The 26,724-nt window shown below is 41.9% G+C and overlaps 1 protein-coding gene across 1 annotated transcript in view; it reads right to left on the reverse strand.

Annotated features, from left to right (window-relative positions):
* LOC148442989 (chromatin-remodeling ATPase INO80-like) overlaps positions 1-26,724 on the reverse strand; it is a 196,567-nt gene that overhangs the window by 92,232 nt on the left and 77,611 nt on the right. The window contains exons 8-18 of the mRNA XM_088463423.1: positions 26,068-26,121; positions 23,555-23,758; positions 22,945-23,125; positions 13,533-13,600; positions 12,553-12,762; positions 12,278-12,358; positions 10,937-11,032; positions 9,762-9,821; positions 2,440-2,582; positions 1,851-1,935; positions 911-1,028 (exon numbers count right to left, since the gene is read on the reverse strand). Coding sequence (XP_088319549.1) covers positions 911-1,028; positions 1,851-1,935; positions 2,440-2,582; positions 9,762-9,821; positions 10,937-11,032; positions 12,278-12,358; positions 12,553-12,762; positions 13,533-13,600; positions 22,945-23,125; positions 23,555-23,758; positions 26,068-26,121 — 1,300 coding nt within the window. The remainder of the gene's footprint in view (positions 1-910; positions 1,029-1,850; positions 1,936-2,439; positions 2,583-9,761; positions 9,822-10,936; positions 11,033-12,277; positions 12,359-12,552; positions 12,763-13,532; positions 13,601-22,944; positions 23,126-23,554; positions 23,759-26,067; positions 26,122-26,724) is intronic.

The following is a 26,724-nucleotide window of genomic DNA, read 5'->3' on the forward strand; positions in this document are numbered from 1 at the left end:
CTGCATGCATTGCAGGAGGGGCGTATTACATTATTTTATGCCCATGATGTTATTGTGGAAGTTTTGCTTCTTGTGCCACTTTGGCAATTGATGAAAGCTTTTACCGTGAAAATGTTGTAAAATATCCAGAGAAAGCCGAATCGGATGCCGTACTGGCCTCACTTCCACATTGTTGGTGCACAAACACAGATGTTTTTCTCTCTGTATGCAAGTAGGACAGTGCTCCAACCTTTGGAGCTGGCAAGTAGACATTTGTAAGTATGAGGACATGATTTGGAATCAGTGGTTCAAATCCTGACCGCGAAGCCCGGCCGGGGTGAAGATCCCGACAGCTAAAAAGGTAAGTATAACTAACCCTATTAACCCCCCTCTAAGTGCCTAAACCTAACCACCCCGTCCCATGTAGCCTAAACCTAACCCTCCCTGGAGGGTGCCTAACCCGAAGTCCCCCCCGGGAGCCCTAAAACATAACCCTCCCCCCCTCCGTGCGCGGATGTCTGCCCCCGGCTTACCTTCGTTTGGTATGCTGGGCGTCGGGCTCCTGGCGTAGGTCTAATGACAAGCGTCGGGATTTCGATGCCTGTCATTAGTACCTTGTCGGGATTTGACAGTCAGGAAGCCGGCGATTTCATAGAAAGTGTTCTCCATTGACAGACGAATCACTCATACACACTAGCAATCTCCGTCCGTGTGGGTATGTCTGATCCGGGACATACAGTTGCTGAGGTCTTCCTTTTGCGAATTGTGCGGTATGTAGAAGTCTGCGCGATGAGTCTGCCAACGAACTTCTGTCTAACTCAGAATCAGAACCCTTCTATTGCTATAGAAATACTGTATATTTATTATTTGTGGTTATTTAAAAGAGGAGAAGGCAGGAAGGATGTACGCAGAGAGGCGCACGTTTACTTACTCTCATCAATGGCAGACTTGTTCTCAGCGTGGCTTTCTATATCCTTTGAAAACCATTCGTTGAACTCCTCATGCGAGTCGAAGAGAGTGGGCATAATGAAATGCAGCAGGGCCCACAGCTACAGGAAAATAATACATGTTTACTACGAGAGACATAATATACAGAGTGGCTGCTTGTCAGCAGGTTTGGCCTCAAAATTTAAAGCAGTACTAAAATTAAGTGCAAAACATGCCGGCCTTGTTTTGCACTTAATGCCGCTCTAAATTATGAGGTCAAAATCTGCCGTTTCAAGAAGTGTTTCCCCCCCACCTCAGACCTTACAGTTTTTGAAACTCAAAATTTTTTTTTATACCAGTGTTTGTGTGACCAGCACAATAAACATAAGAAGATGTTTTTGCTAGTAAAGCATAATAATTGGAGAATAAAATGTTCACAGTGTTGCTAAATGCAAACCAGGTTGGCACGTTTCACATGGGGCTTCTAGGTCAAGCCAAGGACAAAAGGATGTGTGCGTAAACAAGCTACCTCTGGCATGAATTGCAAGATGTTAGGATAAAATTCTCTTGTTATACCACACTGCCACCTGGTGGAAGCATAATGGATTATGTTTAAAAATTTTGGAGATGCAATTAGTGACACTTCAGTATACAGAAATACCAGGAAAGATACCCAGGTATTCACTGTTCAGCCCTGAACACACCAGAGAATGTGATCTATGTTTTTCATGATGAAAGGAGCTTTAACTAAGACAGCAAATAATTACCAAGCATATTATTTATTCCACCAATGTTCAGTAATCAGCGATGGGAGAATAATGGGGCAACAAATAGTACTGTATGTTACATAACCACCACCAGCTAATACAATGTTGTTGAGCAGTTAAATTTACAGGTGGTCAATTTTCCCACATTTTCTTCTACTTATCGCACTCAATACACACCTCAGCCATTGTATTCTGAATAGGAGTGCCAGTTAACAGCAGTCTATTGCGACACTGAAACTGCAGCAGGATCTTCCAACGAACACTAAATATAAAAGAGAGGACAGGTTTAATTTATCAAGACCTGCAGTATTTCAAAATATTGACCAAGTATTTACAAATAGCATCAATAAAGCTGGATACACACTAGGTCCACCGACCTATCTGACAATTGGTAAGTGTAGACACACTTGCCAATCGTCTGCCCGATGTGCAGAGCTTGACAGCTCAACTGGGCGGGCTGCAGGGATCTCCTGCTGGGTCCCTGCAGCATGTATACTGACGAACGGTGGGTCGCCTGTACACACCAGCAGATGACAGATATCTTTCAGATACATCAGCCATCTGCTGTGCAGCAGATCAGATAAGTCTGTCAACACACACGGCGATGCACTATAGATATATTGCCTGTTCAATAGAACTTGGCGATATATATTTATCAGTGTGTACCCAGCTTAAGATGAGAACATACAGTTATCTACCACCCCTTTCATCCACGGTTTACTATACACTAGGCAGAGAAATGATAAAGATCTTTTGTCCGAGCTACCTAGAACTGCTCTTCAGGGCTTGGGCCTCATCTAGCACCATGTACTGCCACTTCACCCGCTGGAAGTATTTTACATCTTGCACCACCAACTGGTAACTGGTGATCACCACGTGGAAAGGAGCTTCTTGTGTATACAGCGTCTTCTGAAATTTCAGAAGGAGGGGGAGGGAGAAAGGGAGACGCGTTAGTCTATATCCAAAATATGACGGTGTCTCCTCTATAACAAAACACAGTACACAATACACAGCTCAGTTACTCATACAGAAAATGAGATCTGGATGAAGAGAATACATTGGCTGGCATCTATAGAAAGTGCAGTGAGCAACATGGTCTTTGGACTAAAACCTCCCCACAAAAACTAAATAAAAAAAAAAATAATATAAAAAAAAAAAACATGTTACTTTCGGATGATATTAGGTCAAGAGATGTTAAAAGTATTACTTACCTGTGGTGCCAGGTCCTGTCCAGCCTGGCCTCTAACAGACCAAAACAGGAGCTCCTGCCTCCTGTTTGGGCTGGATTAGTTCACATTGCTAGCAGAATTACTGAAGCTCGTACTGTGTGTAATTATCAATTAGTTCATCATTTAAAAGTATATTCAGAGATAATAGTAGCAAATGTCACAGTATAACCCGGTCCTAATGGAACCCTAAAGGTAGGTACACTCGGTACGATTGTGTACTTGCCAATGCGACCCACGATCCCAGGCCAACATATCAGGCGGTCACATACACACGGTGCGATCCAGTGCCCGACCACCCGATATGCCGGTTCCTGGCGCATAGCACTGCATGGGATCGTTAGCCGCATCACCTGATCTTTCTGCATGTTAAAATGGAACGATATTGACAATAGGTCATTCCGATGCGTCAGATAGTTAGCAATATCGTTCTGTGTGTAGGGGCCTTAGCAGTACATGTTTTCCAGATCATCTAGTTGGCGTACAGGTGTGTTCATTGACTAACACAATAGATCTACAGGTAGTCCTAATTAATCCTGAGGACACTGTGAAAACATGCACTGTTATGATGGGCATACTTAATACAATATCATGCCAATCGGCCAGATAAATGTACAATGTACTTGTTGGATGTGTCAAATCGTCCAGCATGTCTAAAAGATCTGACAATTTGTGAGCTGCCGCATCGGGCAGTGTATGTGCAAAGACAAGGGGTTATATTTCACCATAGGAGGGCAGGGGCACTATAATCGCCTCTTCCCCGGCTCCTCCACAGTTTACCATTAGCAAGACGACAGAATAAAAAGAGTAGAGCAGCTGGAGTTCCTGTATTTTTGGGTGTACAGTCTGTGGGCTGAAAAGCTGCACACAAGTATCTCTGCAATTCCATCCTTGCAATTATGGTAATGCATCACGCCTCCTGCATGAGTTACTTTTCCGAGCTGCATTGTCCAACGCAGCATTGGATAATCTGCGGGAACATCGGCCAGCTAAGTGACCCATGGACTCATGCAAGCTGGCCCCCGCAGATGAGAGAAAAGAGGCCAGGAAATCTCAGTCAGCCGACAGAGATCCTCTTCGTTCTCCCCGCCCACCCACAACGGTGGCGACACATCTCCATTGGCAGTCGCCGCCCCCAATCACTGACAGTCTGCTGCTGCTCTGTGTGCGTTCACGCAGGACCCGTATGGTTAGACCCCTGCGCAGATTCCAGACTATCGGGAATCTGCGTTCAGCAGTGCACTGCTGAATCAGGCCCTGTGTGTCCTATGTGTGCGCTCAATGTAAGAAACTAATGGTGCATACACACGGTCAGATTTTTCTTCAGATCTGAACGATAACGATTTCAAAAAATCGTTCAATCATTCATATCTGAGGAAAATATGACATATCTGACATGTCTGAACGATGCGTGTTCCCGATGGTCAGATAATGATATCTGACATCTGATGTGTTTGCAGTCAATTTTGGACAATTTCAGTTATTTTAATACAGTCAAAAATCGTTCATAGTTTAAATAGTTTGCAAAACCTTTCAAATTGTTGGTTAAATCATTCAATCGTTCATCTGATCATGTGTATGCTCCATAAAAGGTGCATGCACACGGTCAGATTTGTCAGATGAACTATTGAACGATTTGACCAACGATTTTGCAAACGATTTGAACTACGAATGATTTTTGACTGCATTAAAATGAATAGAATCGTCCAAATCTGACTGCAAACACATCAGATGTCAGATATCGTTATCTGACAAGCGGGAACGCGCATCGTTTCATCGTTCATCTGACAAACATTTCAGATATGAACGATTGAACGTTTTTTAAAATAGTTATCGTTCAGATCTGAAGAAAAATCTGACCGAGTGTATGCACCATAAGTGTTAACAGCTGATGTAGATCATATCATATATTGAAAATCTACTAAAGGCAATGGGAAAAGTGTGAAGAATAATGAAGAGTGAGATATGGTACTTTCACACAGTACCAGCAAATAACCCGGATTATTGCACATGAAAGCGCAGCAACCCTGGTTACTGTGCAGTGTGAAAGGGCCCAGTTGAAATACTGGGTAAAGAGCAGGGTTGAACAAGATTTCAACCTGGCTCGCAGTGCAGTGTGAACGGGTAACCAGGGTTGAGGAGACCCGTGTCCCGTTCACGGCATAGGGAGAGCAGGCACTTGAGATGATCTCGCCTCCAAGCGCCAGCTCAGCAGAGATGGCGTAATCGACCTGACATTATTGCCGGGTTGGGCCGCCAGTCTAAAAGGAGTTTCAGCCAAGGTACGACCCAGGAGTAAAACCCAGTATAAATGTTTCATAGACCCAGTAATCCCTTTTAAAACATGGCCTTCTACATATGGTTTCCTAAAGTGCTAGATGAGTAGAAATTATATATGAGGCATGGATGGTGGTATATTACCTTTCTAATCAAATTACGTGATATTTTTAGATTATATGTAAGAAAGCTTTGGGTCTATTTAACACTGTATACAGTTTACACTTGAATATAGACTAAGGGACTGATTCAGAGATTTACGCAATGCCGCTATTAATGCAGATCGAGCGAATGTTTGCCATTGTGCATGTGTAAGTCGCATTATTTTGTGACTACGCTCATACAGAGGATTCAATTCTCCTTTGCGGGGCTGCGTGCTGGAGTCACGGGCGGCTTAGGCAGTGAGAGTGGCTCTGTCCGGCAGAGCTCGTGCCCCCAGAGCCGTTCGTACTGCCTTTCGTGATGTCTTGCTGCCGCTAGAGTGCGGGTGTGTGATAGGCGTGACCAATGCGTTTCTCCCAGTTTGGGCTTCGTCAGGGACAGTGGTCAGGGACAGCAGCCCCGCAAAGGAGAATAAAAAGACACTGCACTCAGGATGCAACACTGCAGAAACATCGCCGAAGAGAAAGCCTGAGCCATCCACTTTTATAGCTCCAGGAGCGCTGAGAACCTACGGAGGACACAGCCCTGGCTTAACCTCATCAGGAGAGGGAACACTGACGGAAAAACTCCTACAAGTCCAACAACCCAGGAACGGGTGAAGGTAGGAGGTGCGAGCACCTTAATTCATTCTCCACTACCCACACTCCGTTCATACGGAGTATTTCTCATACAAAAGGAATTGGACTTTACTATGCTCACTATGTAAAGGACACTCAGCCGACCTGCCATATATGAACTCCATTTTTCAGACCATTTTCATGGTAATATTAAATGTATATTTATTTCTATGTGGTATTCCATTTATGTTTTTTGAAAATATACTTGGACTTGTTTTATTGAGGTAAATTTTATATTTGCACAAAAATACCTATATTCAGTTCTTTCTATTATAGTCAACCAAGTCTTGACTTGCACACAATTTCAACAACTAAACATATACATTTAAACATTCACCTTTTTATACTTTAGTGATCTCTAAATCAAGATTACACCCCATGTGCGCCAAATAAGACCAAACACACAACCCACTCTGCTATTGTCTGATCAGGAAAGGGATGACCTTTGGTCTGTGGCAGCCTATCATTTTCACAGTTCTTTCCCCTCCCCTCCCCCCTCTATATTTCTGGAAATAGAGCAGAACACCCCCCCTTTATTAATGGCTATGAGCCACTCCTCAGCCCATCGTGCGGTTATAGAGATTGCTCTGGGATGTATTACTGTATGAGGATTATAAACATGAGCTAATATTCCTCACTTATTGTTTTGCCACTGTGCCAGAACCACTAATGCTGGACTACAGTAAAGAATAACAGCCGTGCCCATCATCCCATCGTAATGATATAGAGACTGTATTGGTTATATACAGACAAGCTGTCACTATTACTAAAACCTCGATAAGAGTTTCATTTATTTGATTGCCATCAATAATATTATTTATGTAACAACTGTGTTGTGTACATCCTATTGTGCACGTATGTACTGGGATTAAGTGACGCTAATAGTTGTCCCAGATACTTTTGTTGTTAAGGTCAATCCCAACAGCCAGTACCCCAGTTAAGTAGATAGCAACACACATGGTCAGAGCTGACACACTCCACTACCAACACCTGCTATGAGCCACTAATCACCAGTCATTAAACATCAGTGGGTGTGCTTGTTCTTCTTCTCTATGTGTGGGTGCTGTGGGACACCCTACATCGGAGCAGCTCTAACAATAGCACCTGCCGGACCTGAGGGCAGGTTCTAGAGTATATTGAATGGTCACATGTACATAGTATCTAGACTTTTCCACAAGCCTGATAATCATGTTGTGAAAAGGAGAAAGAAAGACACACACAATATATGTACACACACAACTTTCTGTTCAAGTAAGACATTTGTAAGTAATAAGCCGTATACACCCTGTAAGGCTTTGCCAGATCTCATATGCAATGGCAACACCAACACACCAAGGGTCTGATTCAGCAAGGATCGCAATTACAAAGCTGCACGCAGGCAGCTTTACAATTGCGATCCTTGCAATAATGCAAATGCAGCCGGAGGTCACAGGCTGGGATCACCATCGCGACCATCGGTGGTCGCGATGGTGGATGGTACCGGGCTTCCGGCCAGTAGAGTAAGCATCAGCGTACTCAGGCTGTCTGGCTTGTGAGCTCAGGACTCTGCGTCGATCCACGGGCTTGCCACTCACGGAAAACAGGGTGGGCATGCCCCTGTTTCCAGTAACGACGGCCAAGCCCGTACCACCCCTTAAATGCCTCTGCCTGTCAATCAGGCATAGGCACTGAAGGGTTTGCGTGCGACTACAAGGACCCATTCTGCACACTTGCGATAATAGGGAATCTGCCATCAGCAGTGCACGCAGAATCATACCCTAAGTCCCTATAGCCATCTACTGTATAGATGAGAGATAAAAGGTCCTATGCAAGAAGGCTAGGCAGTGCATGATATAATAGTAACAGGCCATCCAAGGGCGTAACTAGGTATTTGAAGGCACCATAGCAAAAGTTTTTGTAAGGGCCCCTTATGTACCACCCAATGTTGAAAAATATAACATACATGTAACTTTGACAAAGAAGATGGGGCCCCGCTCAGCTCTGGGCCCCATAGCGGCTGCACCCTTTGCACATGGAATGAAATGTATTACCAAGCAGTACTACCTTTTGTTAGGAGACAACTAAAATATAAAAAGACAGACAAGTTAAAGATCCACGACTCCATATATAAAAGTAGACCACCACCAAGAAGTTGTCCTTTGGGAAGAGACAACTGCAGACGAGTACAAGGAGATGCCAGGCCTGTGCTGGCAATCTTCAGTATCTGCCAGATGGGCCCATGTCCCTGAGAGAAGTTGGTCCGGTCTGCCAAACATATATTAAACTGGATCCTCATCAGTTTCCCACTTACCATAGTTGCTGACTCTGTGGCATTTGTTTGGCTTAGACTGTGTACACTGGTTCGGGATTACCTGATCTGTACACCTCTCATGGGACAGCATGTCACTAGTATGGACCCTGATAAGTTTCTGATTAGTGGGGACATGTCAGGTATAGCAGTGATGATAATGCGGTGGGAGCTTGGAATAAAGCACCAGCCAATTTGGCAGAGACACAGACATATTTAGCCAAATAGATTAGAGCAAGTTATTTGCACTCCTCATACAACTTTATTCTTATGCACAGATAGAATGCATTCACACAAAGATAACAAAACAGATCGGTATGTAATGCTGGCCGTCAGGATGCCTTCTGTCAAAATACAGACAGCGGCAGGGGTTGGGAAAGTATACTTACCCTCCCCCTTCTCCCCCTAACTCTCCCTTCTTGTAGCCTAACCCTAACAGAGAAAGCATAAGGAAACAGAATGTGGAGCACAGTCCGGTGTTAGCCCTAGCACTTACACTTTACACTCTTGCTTGTACACATGTGATCTAGAGCAACTGGTCCAATTAATAGTGGATTAGCTCCCGTAAGTGAACGCTATGACGGATAATGATCATAGTGGTGCGGTCTGAAGATTACTTTTATCAGTCTGTGTTTGGAGTCATCTTCTAACCACATTAAAAGGCATCAATGAAGCCAAAAGACAACTGGTCACTCAACCCGAGCATGTGTGAAGCCACAAAGAGTGATAGAGTAACTCAACAATTAGGTCAAAAAGCTTATTGACTCATCTGTGGCCAGTATAATCTCTTCCCCAAGTACACGTGAAAGGGGAAGAAAAGGCTCACAACCTGTGTCTCAGAGTGTGGCCCAATAACAGTGCTGCCCGAGACACGAAAACACAGTAATGTAGGGGTGATCAAATCAGTAACATCAATATGTATGTGCAGCAATAAACTAGAATCCCAAAACGTAGGTGCTAGCAGTGATAGTTTAGGTGGACAGGCTGACTGGTGCCTGAGATGTGTCCAGCCAGGACATTGTACATTGTAGAGATAGAATAAAAAAACCTTGGAAAAAATAAAAAAAATCAGACAGAGTCCATCTGAGACAAACACTTCCACAGATAGAGGGGGCTTTGATTAAAATAATCCATCATTTTATTCCAAGTACCCTGCCTGTTCACCAGACACTTACTACCAAGCAGTCTTTCCTAGATATAAATCAGTAAGAGGTACATTATCATACAAACACACACTAGCCCACTCAATGTCCTTTTACATTCATTTTCAACTCTTTTAATGACCATGTAGTAAGAAGTGAGAAAAACGAGACTATAGCTAGTCCCTTGGTAAGCAGATGTCCCATTGCTCCTAGAGAAGTGATCATTTACAACTACAGCTCATGAGATAGCAACTATAGGATTTGTGTGCAGCAGCATAGCCCACTATAAAAGGTTAGTGAGGCATTATAATAAATATACACTATGTTGTATTAGTGTATCTATATAAACAATAACACATTTGTTCAATAAATCTCACCTGACCCCAGAATTTCCTTATTACTTTTCTCTCGTGGGGGTTGCCCCAGTAAGGCAGAACCTAGGCAATAAATAAGCATAGTTAGAGATGATGGATTCATGTAAATACATTGTAATGCTACATACTGTGAAACATGTTCGTTATACTGAAGTTGGGTTCAAGAACGGACCATTAACTGTTAACCAGAAAGATAAGATAAAAGATACCAAGTTGCATTCCATAACTATCTGGGTCATAATGCTGGGCATACATTGCCAGATAAAATGCCTGCCAGACCAACAGACATTTTATCTGGCAGCCTGGCAGCCCGCAGATATTGCAGGCATACACTGAGATATCTCACAGTGTATTGGCCCCGATATCTGCGCTTTACCCTCAGGGGAGGAGACATTTCCACGGGAAGGAACAGGGGAAATGTCTTTTTGTCGGCCGCGGCTGGGCATACACTGCCCGATACAGCCGACATTTTACTTTGCAGATATCGCATCAGATGGGCATGCTGGATGATCTGGCATGCTCGTCCGATTGATATTTAACCCTTGGTCGGCCATATACCAGCTAAAATTATCAGGGCGAAATTTTGGGCCAATAATTGCAGAGTGTATGCCCAGCATAACTCCTATGAATAATATTACATTTTAAGGTGCCTATAGACTTGGCAATGTGCTCACGATCTGACATTGTGTCCGATTTCCCCCTTGAACTCTCCCCAGCAGCTCCCCGGCAGTCGTAGGCACGATTTGGTGTTAAAAACTGTCCAATGTGACAAACGATCTATCGTGCCTCCTAACAATTCCAGTACATCGTGACGGAGATTGTCAGATCTGTCCTACAGCACGGCAGATCTGAAGATACGATGTACGACCTGCGGGAACGTGATCGTGAGTGGACACTCACGATTTGGGCATATTTTACAAGATTTGTCGTCATGATGCGTCGGAATCCGGCAAATCGTGTAAAATATCACTAAGTGTGTAGGCACCTTTAGTAAGAGAATACATTGTAAAAGAATATAGAATGTCATCTTGGGTTGCATTTTTGGGTCAGCACTATGTAGCACTGACCTAGAATGATAAGGGAGATTCAGTACCTGGGCTGTTAAGTCTGAAAATAAAAAGGTAACTACAAGGAGGACATACAAAAGTTTAGATTAAGTCTGCAGAGTGCCTGCTTACCTTGAACCTTGGTACAAATCTTGAAAACTCCTGATGCCAATTGTTCAGTGTTGAAGCAGGTGAAATAATTAGAAAGGGGCCCCAAATATTATCACGCTGGATAAAAAAAAAAAAGAAAAGAAAAATCTCTAGGAAAAGGTTATAGATCACCTCCTTTCTAGCTGTGACCTGAGGATTCCTACGTGCAGCCGTTTGGGAGGAAGGGGACGTGAGCAGGCAGAACAATCACTAGGCTAGACCGCTTGATGATGGCTTACAGTTGTCCCTGGTTGGGGCTGTAGATGTAACAGAAAAGTCCTGGGAAAATGGCAGTTCAAAGCAGCTCCTGGGGCACTGGCTAGGATGCTGTGAGCTCTGCAGCTTGCTATAATTAAACCCTATGTCCTGCACATGACAATATGTAATATCCAGAAAAGAGAAGACACAGAGAAACAAGTGGAATGGGATGAAGGTGCAGAGAAATGGTAATAAATTCACTATAAACAGACAATAGGTTACGGACATAACATTAATTTCATTTGGAAGTTTTAATCTACATACATTACAATACACTGATTTGCTCAGTTTAGCACAGAGGTGCTCAAACTCAGTCCTCAGGGAACCCCAATGGTCCAGGTTTTAAGGATATCCATGCTTGACCACAGGTAGATTCATTACTACCTATGTCAATTTGCTTTAACCACCTGTGCTCAATCATCAATATCTCTAACATCTGAACTGCCTTGAGGACTGCGTTTGGGAACCTCTGGTCCAGCAGTCCACAATTTTGCTTATGCCGCTTGAACGATAAACCTATATATACAGTCACTGTGGATTTAGTATAAAAAAAAATTAAAAAATTAAATAAAAAAAGACTACAGTAAAAAAGAGACAATATCTAGAATCTAGACACCAAATGGTAGACCGAGATGGAGAAAGACAGGTACAAAAGATCGACAAATAAATGGTCAACATATTTTTTTGTTTTCTATCCCTAATCTTTACCCTAAAAAAATTAATTTTTTTTTTACCATATTAATGTTGACATTTTGTACACATTTTCATCCATTGCAACCTTTCTACCTATTGGTGTTTATTTAGACATTGTCTATCTTTTTACTGTAGATCTAGTCACTGCTCACCAGTCATGCCTTTTTCATGTAGCCATTTGTATAGCAACATATATCACCAAACCAAAACCTGTTAGACCTAATCCTGCTGATTAAAGTGAGATGCCCGCTGAAACGTTAACGTAGAGCCCCATGATAGTCATCAAAATGACTAAGGCAGAACAGAAGTTATTGTTATGGTCTGCACACAAAATCCACATTCACCCTCCAGGTGCACACAAACTGCGCTTACCTCTGCAAGATGTGCTAAGAGAGCGATACTCTGGACAGTTTTTCCCAAGCCCATCTCATCAGCCAGGATCCCATTAATACCCTGAAAGTGAAAAAGAAAAGATTAAACTATTTTAATGGCATGCTGATTAATTTATGTATCTTAAAAGTTCAGTCATGCAATCAGCACGGACAAGGAAACAACCTTCACTCTGAATTCAATATTATTTTTTTTCTCATCTACTAGGAATACCTAAAAATTAAACTTTCTTTAAAAAACAATTTTTAGTGTGTTACCTGTTCATATAAGTTTGCCAGCCAGTTCATGCCTTTCAGCTGGTAACCCTTGAGTTTCCCGCTAAACATGGTGGGCTGTGGAATATCCTCTCCAGCTCGTATAGAGGGATTAGCCAGACTGTAGCTCTCTCCAAAGCCTGACTCAGATTTGTTGGCCACCCGTAAAGCTGCTATCCTGCTTTCCTTGGAATCTTCATCAAAGGACCTCGTCTAAAGTGAAACAGACACAGGTCAAGATAATTCCATGGTCAGGAAACAACCTTAGATGAAATTCTCCTGGGCATGCCGTATTCTTTTGTGAGATACACCTTGGTATGGTTAGGACGATTGCAGAAATATCTATGTATAGTTTTACAGTCTGTGTTCATCTATAGAAGCCAGAACTTTAGCATGGCCTGTTTGGAATTGGTACACAGTGTGCATGTCATTGCACTCCTTATAGTGGGGGCTATACAAAATATTGGCCCTGAACTATCTACCTACTTGTTTTAACAGTTTTGTTGGTTTCCAGCTTTGCAAGATAGTAATAAAGATAAATATTTTATTATATACACATGAACAAGGCTAGTGTCATATGATTATTGCAGCTGCCTTCACGCATGCAGTATATTTACACCCAGTGCAATTTCAGGCTGTGTAACGGGCAGGAATCACAACTGGTTGCTAGCTCGCTCCTTCACAATACCAACATACTGTAGAACACGGTTCATGAGACGCAATGACTCGTCTTTACCTGGCAATCAGGATTCCCATAAAGGAGGGAGAGCCCCGGTTCTAGTTAGACCAAGAGATTCTCTATACACTTTGCCCCTACTGTTCAACTGAAATGATGGTTTGAGGTTGTAATCTGCTGCGAAACGCATCATGCAACTCTATACAGGTGATGTGGATTTGTTTAATTAATATAATAAATTAAACATTTGGCCCACTAGACAGACAGACAACACCCCCCCCCCCCTCCCCGGTTAGGTAAATCTCACCTGTGCTTGGTGAATCCTAAAGGCCTCTTCTGCGTTCTTCAAGGCCTGACACTTGAAATAATCACTGTCTGGAAATATAGGTAAATGGACTGCTTTATTATCATTATAGATAACTATGTTAAAGATTAGCAAATTCAGTGTAAGGTTGAAGATAACTTGCTAAAATGTCACATTTAACTTAAGAGTTTATGCAGTGTTGTATAATATTATTATTATTATTATTATTATTATTAAAATGTGATTTTAACATCTCTCACAGTGAATTGGGAGACATTACAATAGGGTGCAAAGTGCAGTGACCGAAGCTTTGGCATTTTAAATTTACTGTGAAAAACCCACAAGCTCCTCTCCATGTAAACCCCCTTGGCTTCCTATGAACATCAGTTTAGTGACGTCTAACAAAAGTTAGAAAGGACAGGCCAGGAGTACAGTATGAGAGGGGGCACTGGATTATCATGGGGGCATTCCAAAGCTCTCCCTAAGGGAATGTATGCTAAGCAAATGTGGTATGCAACACATTACTTCCAATACATGAATCCTTCAACGCAAAGGTAAGACCAGATGGCTTTACGGCACTACTGCTAACAGATGTTATGTGCCACGCAGCCTAGGTATCCCACAGATCTTGTGAAAGGTGCCATCACATTCTCAGTAGCAGACAGTCCTACCCCAAGGTAAACCTGATTTATTACCAAAGTAACCCAACTGGCAATTGTCTGTTTGGAAGCTAGCCATCGTCACTTGTGGGCATCAAAGACCCAACAGGCAATTCATACTACAGAAGTCCTGGGTCCAATGGACATAAATTCTCAATGATCTTACAGCCCAGAGAAGGAAGAGAGTCTTTTAGGAACAGCCCTATGTTCATGCAAGATGAGGAAAAGAGATCTACAAGAAAAGAGGAGATGGCCAACATGAAAAGCAGTATTCCCAGTGAGAAACTTCAATTCCACTGAAGAGACTGGTTTAAAATGAGGATACTGCAAAGTTGTCAGCACTCGGTTGCAATGCCAAGGAGCTATTTGAGGGTGCATGATGGCTGAACAAGAATCACTCCTGTAATAAGGTCTGAACATTCTCTAAAAGAAAACTGAAAGGGTTGAAATGTAAAACAAGTTCCAGACCATTCTGCAGAAGCAGAAAGGGATTTAAGATCGATAAAGAGGTAGTAAGCCCTTTGCTTCACACAAGGCAGTGTAGATCATCCAAACCCTATGATAATTATTGCACTTAAACCGGTTTTCAAGACTGGAGTATGGTCTCAACCACACTGCTAAAAAACCCTCAAAGGATCATAACCTCAACAGCCATGCTGTAACAGCTAGCCAATACAAATTCTGGTGATGAAAGCTGCCTTGACTTAAGAGATCGGGTATTAGAGGCAGGCGACACACTAGGGCCCTCTGCTATGTTTAGAATGTCTGCATGCCTAGACCTTCTGCGTCAGTCCGGTGGTACTAGAAACAGTGTAACAACCTCTCTTTTCATCTGTTTAGAGGACATGTGCAAGCATCACTATCAGAGGGAACAGGTGGATCAGTGGGTAGTTCCAAGAAACCGACATGAAGTCTATCAGAATTGGCAAAAGAACCCTTGTTCCAGGAGCAGAAGCATTTAAACAAGTTGCTAATATGTTGATGTATGGATGCCACACCACATGTTGAAAGAACTTTGGATGAAGAAACCATTCCCCAGGATGAAAGATTTATCTGTTGAGAAAGTCTGCTTCCCAGTCAGTCTCTCCACCACTGTGATGGCTTAAATGTTTTCCTCCACACAACAAAAGCGCGCTTTTATTTTTCTCATGGCTAGGGCAATCTCGATGCCCCCATGGTGATTTGTGTAAGATACAGCTGTGGCAATGTCAGACCATAGCTTGATGGCCTTTCCTTGCAGGACTTGTCTTTTGCAGACCAGAGTGTTTAAACGGTGAGCTCCAGCACTTTGGGGGGGATGTATTAACCGCCGAAGTGGCATCAGCGCACATACCGTTTCTCCCCCATCTATCATTGGGGGGCTATGCGCCCCTGTCACTATCAGCGCTGCTATCTACAAAATAGCAGTGCAGATAGGCAGGGCTATGTATGACCGGTGAGTTCGTCTGACCGTTCCGCCCACTGCAGCTGTCGCTATCGACAGCTACAGCCTGATAATGTCCTATCCCCACAGTAGGGATAGCATTGTCCCTGCAGCGGGGGCTGTCGGTTCCAAGGCTGCATGCAGGATCTTGTGATACTTGCGAGATCCCACGCTGTGTATTCAGGCAGGGTTCACCAGAGGGGGGAATTATCACTCCCCCGCTCCGGCCGATGAGATGTTAATACATCTCATCGTTAGCATTTCCTGCTTCGCCTCGGTAAAGAGGTGCCGCTATAATACATCTCACCCTTTGACTCTTCTGGAGCAAAAGACCCTGTATACCAGACTGAATTGAGATGGAACCACAGCATAAGTTATCACCATTGTCCACCAAGATATGGAGAATTGTAATATAAAACAGTGGTTGCTCACATCAATTTAAAAGTCTTTCACAGGAGCATGAAAGGGAAAGGTTTAATCTATGCTAGAAAAAAGAAAAAAATGTTCCCCAGCACACTACAAAAAGACCACCAATAAGATTTGAATACTACATGATAATAGAAATCCAGACAGCACCTGGCCCGAGGAGGCTCCTGCTGTAGTGTAGTCTGTCTTAAGAGAGGCCTCTACTTTCCTATACTGTATGGGGAAGCAGTCGGGAAGCCGACGGACGGAATCCCGACTGTCTAATCCCGGCAAGGGTTAAATGACAGGCGTCGAAAGACCGACACCTGGTGTTTTACCTATGCCGGGAGCCCGACACCCGGCTTCCTGATCGAAGGTAAGCAGGAAGCGGACAGCCGCGGGGGATGATCAGGATTTCCCCCCCTGCCGGGCAGCCGCTGTCAGGATTTGCGACCCATGCTGCCGGCGGTAAATCGTACCGAACCCACTGTATGTGCTATACCATTAGGTGGCAGTATTCAGAATCAGACTTGTGGTGGTGTTAGAGAGGAGAGCCATGGAAGCATTCACCTTAGGAGGGTATTACCATTTCACCATAACATTGCTAGGGAATATGGGAATCAGCAGGATGACTGAAGTTTATGATCAGACATAGTCCATGCTTCAGAAAGTACAGTAAGTCCTCCAACTGCGCTGATGATAAAGAAACCACATGGTTTTTTTTTTTCATGTTTAAACAGTTAAGTGTCGGGATTCTCCTCCTCCATTCCTAGTTTCCTTGTGGAAGCCTCATCAAGACAAAAAAAACACAATTCAGGGTCAGAGTCTCCCATCACTTTGCCTTCTTCTCGGGAGGAACAGTCAGAGCCTGAGTCTGGAGAATTTTCGGAAGCTGACCCTTCCATAGTTTAGAAAAAGAGGTAGAAGTAATCCTAATGTGCAGAGCTGTGTGATCTCTGCAATAGCTTGGGCTCCGACATCCTACTTGTTCACTACCTGGCGCCCCTCACCTACCTCCCCTGCCTGGTAAATGTGTGGTGCTGACTCAGTGGGCAAAATAGGCAGAAACAGAGGAATGGGGTAAAGAAAAAATTATATAAATAACAAAAACTAATAAAAATAAGGCGGCTGCTATTAGTAGTCTATATAACAGGCATCCAGCTCCAAAAGGCACTTAACTAGCTGCCAGTGAACTTCAATGGGGTAACTGCCGGCAATTCAGTGTCTCCCAATGTATCATTAGAGAAATTACATTTTCAAGAGGCACCGTTTTATTTAGCGATTATTCTTTTTACATATATAGGACAATTTTACAAAGCTACAGTTTCAAATGTTTATCTACCAGATAGCATTAAATAGCGTGTACAAACCTTTCTAGCTTCTGTCTGTGGCTCTTAGTTACATTTTGTATCATCAAAAGAAAAATGTTTATTGTTAATACACTCGCTTTCAACAAAACGTTGGTCTCTGAATATTACTATATATTATTTAATATAATAGCCAAAGAAAACCTGTGTGGTATACTGCAGTAAGAGTAACAACTATGCCTAATGCTACATATGTCAAAAGCACAGAATGACAAAAAAAACACCACAGTATTAATGACAAAAAAAACCCAAAACACAGTATTAATTCAAATGCTGCAGCAGGGCGTTTGCCAGTCAAAAAATTAATCTGAATGTTGAAAGGCCGTTCAGGGGACTTTGCTGTTTTAGTAATTTTGAACCACTCTGTTTCTACAACACTTCTACAGCAGCTAGATCTCATATTATAATAATCTCATCCTCCATTCTCTCTTAGCTCAAGTTACCCAAATCAAAGTCACCTCTAAAGTATCTGTGAGAAGTATACCGAAGAAGGGCAGGTCCTGGAGGTTCAGTGAGAGAAATAGTAATGAATAGCTGTAGCAACCAACAATAAAATAGTGAGGATAGCTTTGTAACAATTCACAAACAAATCATCTATAAACTATATACATCTAAAAAGGTTACATTTGAACACAAAGTTAGACAATAAAAAAGGTTGATTAAAAAGCCTTTAGAATCCAAACTTTAGCAATATACTTAGGGGTCAATCCAATTTGGTGCGAATTGCACCTTACACTGTATCAGTAAGACTGAATTCATATTTTTCCATTCGCACCTCCCTGAGGGCGAGAGATGGAAAGGAAAATCTTTATTTTAAGGTTAAAATGTCAGAACACTGTGCTGAACCCCTTGAACACCCCCTAATGACTAATTCGGCAATTGCAGTGTTCTCCCCAGGCTGTTTTTTGCGGGTGCACCACCCAGCAACAAACAGCCTACCACCCAACACTTGGGAGCTGCAAGTGGGGACAGCACTTGGGAGCTGTATAAAAAGGACCAGATCCTACAGACTTTGCAGCTTTTTCATAATCAGATGACTGGGCCTCTATTAAGAAGAGGATATTTAATATATACAATGTTATTTCAAGCTTAAATCATTATAAGGTCAGAGTTTAAAACATTTAATTATTGCTATTATTAAGGCCCCCACCCGGCTACTTCTTGATGCCATCCCGCTGGAAACATTTCCTGGGGAGAAAACGGAACTGGAAGTTTCCAATTAGTTTAACTGAAACAACATGTAATTTTTGGGGGTTAAAAAAAATCCTCAAATTACCCCAAAATCAACTTTTTTTTCTTAGTTTAGGCACTCCAAATTTAATTACAATATTTTTTTCATTGAAAAATAATTGTTTTTAGAATTTTTCAAGGTACCCTCAAAAGTACCCCAAAATCTAATTTTTTCCTACTTTTATTTTGCATTTTTCGTTTAATTCGTTTGAGATTTAACGAATAAAGTTTGTTTGGTGCTTTTTAAAAAAAAAAAAAAAATGCAAAAAAAATTATAATTAGCCATTTAACACCATTAAAAAGCTGCAGTAACTTTTTGGCTATTGTGATCATTGCTTTCCTTTTTTGATGAACATTTGTAGTATTGTTCATTGTGATGTCTGTAAACGTGACAATTGATGCTTGAATAAAAATTTGTTTAAAAAAATAAAAACCTGCAGTACCTTCCTAATGCCCACAAACGACCTTCTATTCGGTCCTGCTAAACCACCAGGGTGGTCTCTCCACTTTTTTTAGGCATTTCTCTCACATCTCATTTGGCAGTCAATTTGCACTCCTCCACTTAGAGTACCATGCATAGGCATTTTTAATTAGATTGAAGAGTTCTCGGGAGCGCGCATTAGTGCGAAGTCTGCGAGTTTCAAGAAACAAACCCGCTATTCGCAATTTGCACTTAATTGGTTTGAGCCCAGTATTGGTATTTGCCTCACAATGCACAAAACACAAACAACCCCGCTGCCCTTCCCCAAACACACACAAAAATATAAAACACTACGTTAAGCATCAGCAAAGATGTGAACTTCTTAAAACTACAGCCATGGCCAAAAGTTTTGAGAATGACACAAGTATTGGTTTTCACAGTTTGCTGCTTAAGGGGTCGATTTACTAAGCAGTGTTAGGAGACAGAGTGAAAAGTGATAAGAAAGTGATAAGGTGTCAGCCAATCAGCTCCCAACTGTCATCTCTAACAGGCTGTGTTTGAAAAATGACATTTGGGAGCTGATTGGCTGGCACCTTATCACTTTTCACTCTGTCTCCTAACACTGCTTAGTAAATAGACCCCTCAGTGCTGTTAGACCATTTTGTCAGATGTTACTACGGTATACTGAAGCAAAATTACAAGCATTTCATAAGTATCAAAGGCTTTTATTGATAATTACATTATGTTTATGCAAAGAGTCAATATTTGCAGTGCTGACCCTTCTTTTTCAAGACCTCTGCAATTCGCCCTGGCATGCTGTCAATCAACCTTGCCATAAGGCAAAAGTGATAACTAAGTGGCTCGGGGAACAAAACATAGAAATTTTGGGTCCATGGCCAGGAAACTCCCCAGACCTTAATCCTATTGAGAACTTGTGGTCAATCCTCAAGAGGCAGGTATACAAACCTACAAATTCTGACAAACTCCAAGCATTGATTAGGCAAGAATGGGCGGCCATCAGTCAGTATGTGGCCCAGAAGGTGACTGACAGTATGCCAGGGCGCATCGCAGAGGTCTTGAAAAAGAAGGGTCAACATTGCAAATATTGACTCTTTGCATAAACTTAATGTAATTGTCAATAAAAGCAGCAAACTTTGTTAAAACCAATACTTGGGTCATTCTCAAAACTTTTGGCCATGGCTGTACAAATATAAATTTAAGCATATTTTAAAGGTTTATTTATTGAACCCTTCAACGTTAACTATGTCTTATCCAACAACATATGACAAAGTACTTTCAATATAAGGCCCGTATTCAATTTGAAGCGAAAAGCCGGAATCTGCGGAAAAGTTTAGCCAATGAAGTCATTTCACCAGGCGGAAAAGTATCGCCGTATTCAATTTAAAAACTTTCCGACTAGGCGGAAACTCAATGCAATGTAATAGGCGGAAAAGTTTCGCCTATGAATAGCAGGCGGAAAAAAGTGCAGAATTGTGGTTTTGGAGTGCAACATTGCGGGAACCCCCCTGCAGCCTTCAGACAGTCCCCCAAAGACAGACAGTCAAAAAATAAAAAAAAATACACTTAACACCCCAAAAAAATCACTTTGAATTTGGGGGCAAAAAAATAATTTGGGGGGACAAAGTTAAAAACTAGCGAACTAGACTCTGGAGGGGGGGGGGTCCCCAAGAATGCCCCATGTATTTTTTTCATTGCAGGGGCTTGGATTTTTCTGCAAAAAAAACCTCCTGAATACTATTCTGCACCACTTATTGAAACATTTTATTTAGCAGCTATTGAGCCCGTTTAAAATCACCAAAAAATAGTGAAAAATCCACCTTCCGCAACCCCCTGCAATGAAAAAAAACACATGGGGCATTCTTGGGGACCCCCCCCCAGAGTCTAGTTTGCTAGTTTTTAACTTTGTCCCCCAACATTTTTTTTTTCGACCCCAAATTCAAAGTAATTTTTTGGGGGTATTCTTAAGTGTTTGTAATATTTTTTTTACGCAGTTTACCTTTGGGGGACTGTCTGAAGGCTGCACAGGGGTTCCCGCAATGTTGCACCCCAAAATCCCAATTCTGCACTTTTTTCTGCCTGCTATTCATAGGCGAAACTTTTCCGCCTATTACATTGCATTGACTTTCCGTCTAGGAAAGTCTTTGCAATTGTATACAGCGATACTTTTTCACCAGGCTAAATGACGTCATCTGCGAAACTTTCCCGCCGATTACATTGCATTGACTTTCCGCGTAGGCGGAAAGTCTTTCAAATTGAATACGGCGATACTTTTCCGCCTGGCGAAGTGATGTAATCGGGGAAACTTTTCCGCGGGTTCTGGCTTTTCGCCTCAAATTGAATACGGGCCTAAGTCTTGTTTGAGAAATGCACACTTAAATAATTTGACCTTTATCGCTTTCTATACTAGTTCCATGGACACTATTTGCAAAACAGTGGGGTTATTCAGTCACTTAACTAATTTCGCAAATAACATCATACTTGCCAACTCTTCCTCATTGTCAGAGAGACTCCCTGAAATACCAGCAATCTCCCGGTCTCCCTGAAGAGTCTAGTAATCTCCCAGATTGCACCTTACCCCCATTATGAAGCAGTTATATTTATAAAAAAAAAAAAAAAGAAGGAGGACATACAGGTTGAGTCTCCCGTCTCCAAATATTCCAAAATACGGAATGTTTTTCGCATGACTCAGATAGTGAAACCTTTGCTTTTTCATGGTTCAATGTACACAAACTATTTTTATGGCACAAAATGGTTAAAAATATTGTATAAAATTACCTTTAGGCTTTGTGTATAAGGTGCATATGAAACAAATGAATATGTACAGTACACAAACTTTGTTTGAGCCACAAAATTATTGAAAATATTGTATAAAATGACCCGCAGGCTGTGTGTATATGCCACACTTGCCAACTCTCCCTGATTGTCAGGGAGACTCCCTGAAATAGTAGCAATCTTCCTGTCTCCCCGAAGAGTCTAACAATCTCCCTGATTGCACCTTACCTCCCCTTATGAAGCGATCATATATAACAAATACAGATATATATATATACATTCAAATAGGATAATTAGTATAATTTCCCTGCATTGGTTATAAGGCACAATGATCCCTATGGCTACATGCATTTTCTGATATGCATCAGTGTGGTTTCATCAACAAGTAGATCTTAGTAACAGCTTTCGGGCTCGTTTACATGTGGATAAAAGTCACTATTATGACACGCCTCTCGGATGTAGCAGTACACGCCCACTTTACCGATGCACTCATAGGTGCTGCTTTCACAAAAGCCTGAAAAGCTTTTTCAAAAGTAGGCAAGTATGCGTATAGGGTGTATATAAAACATAAATGCAGTCTTTGTTTAGATTTGGGTCCCATTCCCAAAATATTTCATTATGGTGTGCAATTATTCCAAAATATGTAATATCCCGATATCCAAAATACCCCTGGTCCCAAGCATTTTGGATATGGGAGACTCAGCCTGTATATACAATCAAATGGGATAATTAGTATCATTTCCCTGCATTGGTTATAAGGCACAATGATCCCTATGGCTACATGCATTTTCTGAAAAGTATTAGCTCTTACTAACAGCTTTTGGGCTTGTTTACATTTGGATGTAAGTCCACTTTATGACACGCCCCTCAGATGTACACGCCCACTGTAACACGCTCTTAAAAGGTGCTGCTTTCACAATCTCCTTGAAATGCTTTTTCAAAAGTAGGTAAGTAGAAATAAAATAGCACTTATTCGTGTAGGAACATGTCCCTTTCTAGTATTAACGTGTATGCACACCACTAGTTATTTGATATATGTGAAGGACAGGCCCTTATCAACATGATTGCATTTGATTGTCATACACATAGCTTAATATTTCACATTGCCATTTTGTACCGTAATCTTCTTGCCCAATGGAGACACCTCCTATTTGTCGATGAAGTGAATGGTCTTCGAGTTTGCGCAAAATCTCTTCTTGTATTTCATCTGGCCCAGATTCCCGCTTGCGGCTGACAAAGTGCGCATAAAGCTCGGTTTGCGTTATCAAGAAGTTTAACTTTCGCTGCTGCCTCTTAGCCTGGATTCGTACCAAACAAAAGTTACGGTTGTTAGAGTAAAACTACTGAGATATGCGATTGGCAGAAGTAAATTGTGTGCAGTCTTTGATCAAAACAAATGATTACAGTGGAATAGTTTCAGGAGTTACTGAATAGTATCTAGTCTGGGACTGCACAAATAACTCCACTATATTATTACATTTTCCTTTATTTAAATTTCATACATAACCTACCAGCACAATACACATCTGGATGGTTATGTGATGTGTCAACATGATGTCCTGGCATGGAATGTGCCAGTTATCCTGACAATGTCAACAGGAAACAACAGAGACTCATGTGAGACTCATGACTGTAAAATATCTTTACAATATGGGAAATGCTGGTAGCAGTGTTTGTTCTTTGTGACCAGTGTACACTACATGAATAGTAATACTGCGCCTTCTTACCTCTCTCATTTCCTCATCCAGCTTGCGCTGCTCTAAGGCCTCTTTCTCTGCCCGTTTACGATGCTCTTTCTCCACCTTGTCATACTTCTTCCAGTACAGGGACATTTCCTTGGTCAGCCTGCGTGCTCGTGGAAGAGTTTCCTTGCAGTTCTTCTGTGCTTGGATAGCAGCTCTGCGCACCTCCCGCATGCATTGATGAGCCAGCTGCATGAAGGGGATGGAGGAAATTTTTTTTTAAAAAGAAAGAAACAAAAAGAAAGAAAACCTAAGAGATGCATACATGAGAGATACATACATGCATAATCTTTCCAGTACTGGGTAAGGTACCCTGCGGCCCCCAGAGCACCTGAACTCTTTGTGGCATGGATCCAACAAGGTGCTGGAAACAATAGAGTTTATGGTCCATGGTGACACTCAGCATCACACACACACCATCTCCTCCTGGATGTCTCACGGTTTTCTCAAACTTAATATGTCCAAGACTGAGCTAATTATCTTCCATGCGTGTCTCAATCCCACCTGATCTCTCGATCACCATCAACACCACCACCATCTCCTCTGTCCACCAAGTTCGTTGCTGGATGTTACCCTTGATTTTGCTCTCGCATTCACTTCCTACTCCTGCTGGTTCCATCTCAAGATTGCCGCCAGAATTCACTCCTTCCTCTCACTACAGCTACCAAAACAATTATCCACACGCCCTCCTCTTTTGTCTAGACTAATACAACCTTCTTATCTTTGGTCTTCCCCACAACTCTCCATTTCAAGCTGTTCTTGAAGCTGCTGCTAGGCTGATCTTTCTTTCACTCTACTGTCTCTGCACCCACTATCTGCAGACGCCTCCACTGGCTCTTTAAGCCACAAGAATCCAGTTTAAAGTCCTCAGCCTAACCTACAAAGCTCTTTCACTCTCCTCTCACTTCTTCACAATAGCCTCCCGGATTCTCTAACTGATCTGGGTATCCCTCCTACATCAATAATCCATTGCATCTCCACAAAACCCTCCCAGCCCTTCACTTTTAGTATGTGAGCTCTTGTGAGCAGGACCTTCCCTCTTCCTGTTTCATCCCTCCCCTTGGGCTCACTAGCTCAGCCAATAGGTATATGCTATAATTACACCTACACCAGTAATTATGTCAATATGTTATGCTCTTACTTTGATCTCCCTGTTTTACATCTTTACACGGCGCTGTGGAGATTTGAGGAGCCTAAAAATAAATGCTATTAATAATAATGGCCAGCAGCAATACTCAGGTAATGAGCTGTGGCATTTAAGCAATGCTTGGTCGGTGCCTAATGTGCCAAGAAATAAATTCCCCACACCATTACACCACCACCACCAGCCTTAACAGTTTACATAAGCCAGAATAGATCCATGTTGTTTACAGTTGTTATATAAAAGACTGACAATAAAAGAATGGTCGACAAGCAATAGGTCAACGGGAACAAAAGGTTGACAGGTACAAAAGGTCGACTGGCAAAAAGTCAACAGGTTCAAATGATCGATACGAAAATGGTTGATTTTTTTTTTTTTTTTGTTAATTTAGCCCTAAATCCTAACCCCTCTCCGAGTGCCTAACCCTAATCCTCCCCCTGGTGCCATACCCTAACCGTCCCCCTAGTGCCTAAACCTAACCTAACCCTCTTCTTAGTGCCTAACCCTAACTGTCCGCTGGCAGACTAACCCTGACCCACCTTTAAGTGCCGACTCCGAACCTTAAAGTGTTGACTATTTGAACTGGTCGACCTTTTAACCCTGTCGACCATCTGGTGTCCACTTACTATCTATCATCTGGATACCTTGTTTACACCAAATTCTGAAACTATGCCCGGGTGTTGACAGGAGTGGAACCCTGCTACTGTAACCCATTCACTGCAAGGTTTGATGTGCTATGTGTTGAGAGATGCTCTTCTGCTCAATTGTAACACCTAATTTCAGTTAATGACACCTTACTGTCTAGCAATTCTCCTCTGACTGTTTTGAAAGGTGTTTTGGACCACAGAACTGTCCATCACTGGACTGGATGTTATTGTTGTTTTGCACACATTGCCCTGTAAACTAAAGACTGAGGTATCTGAAAATCCAAGCAGTTTCTAAAAAACAAAAACAATCTAGTTTGGCACCAGCAAAAATTTCATGGTCGAAGTAATTTTAGATAGGAAAAAAATTCTACTGTTTGGTCTGAAAAATTGAACCTCTTGACCATGTCTACATGCTTTTATGCAATGGGTGGCTGCCACATTGTTGTCTAATTAGAGGTCTACATCAACGAGCAGGTACACAGGTATACCTAATATATATGGTGAGTAATGCTATGAAGCTGCGACTATATTGATGTTGACTTCTACTGTATCTGGTCTGCAAAACATGATTAATTAGTCACTTTTATAGGTGAGCAAGTTTTGTTGACCGCTTAAAACCTATGTAAATTAACTAGATCTTATTTACTAATGGTATCTAGTATTTAAACCTTACTGTATGTGTATTTATTTTTTATTGAAAAATTACTCACCTTTTTGCTGTTTGTTAATAGTAAGTTGCGGGCTGAAACTTTTTGCTTGTAGGCCTGGAAAAAAAATGAGTTAATTATTTGCAACATTACCATTAAAAATGTAAATAAGTTGAACCAGTATTTATATGACAAAACTAAATCTATATAAATACAACACTTAAAAGGTTTTACACAAGATGGCAACCCCTTTTCAAAAGTAAATGGCCCTTTCATACATGAGCCCACCATGTTCACCTTCATCCCCAAGTGTGGAACTTTCGGCTCACAATATTGTATTGTACAAGACAGTTATGACCCATTGGTGATGCAAAAGCATAATGCCCTTGGTGAGGCCACACAGATAAACAATGGGCATCTGTACACAGAAGGTAAGCAAAGAAAGGGATGGTGATTCTATTTGGGTAAACATTCCTAAAATCAAGGCGCACCCGAGATTCCCCTTTCCTCATAGCCGTAATCACTTGCTGAAGCAATTCAGTTGAATTCATTCTACAGAAGGGATTTTTTGAGCATCTTTAAAACCAAAACAGTTTAGAAAATACTGATCCACTCGGGCACCAGAAAGAGATTAGAAAAATGAATCTAATGATCTGGGACAGGACAGATCCAGCAGTGCTTCAATGGTCATATAAAAAGTTATGCTGCTCTCTGAATCAA

Source organism: Taudactylus pleione, unplaced genomic scaffold (genome assembly GCF_031769625.1).
Source record: "Taudactylus pleione unplaced genomic scaffold, aTauple2 ptg001370l, whole genome shotgun sequence".
Classification (NCBI taxonomy): Eukaryota; Metazoa; Chordata; class Amphibia; order Anura; family Myobatrachidae; genus Taudactylus; species Taudactylus pleione.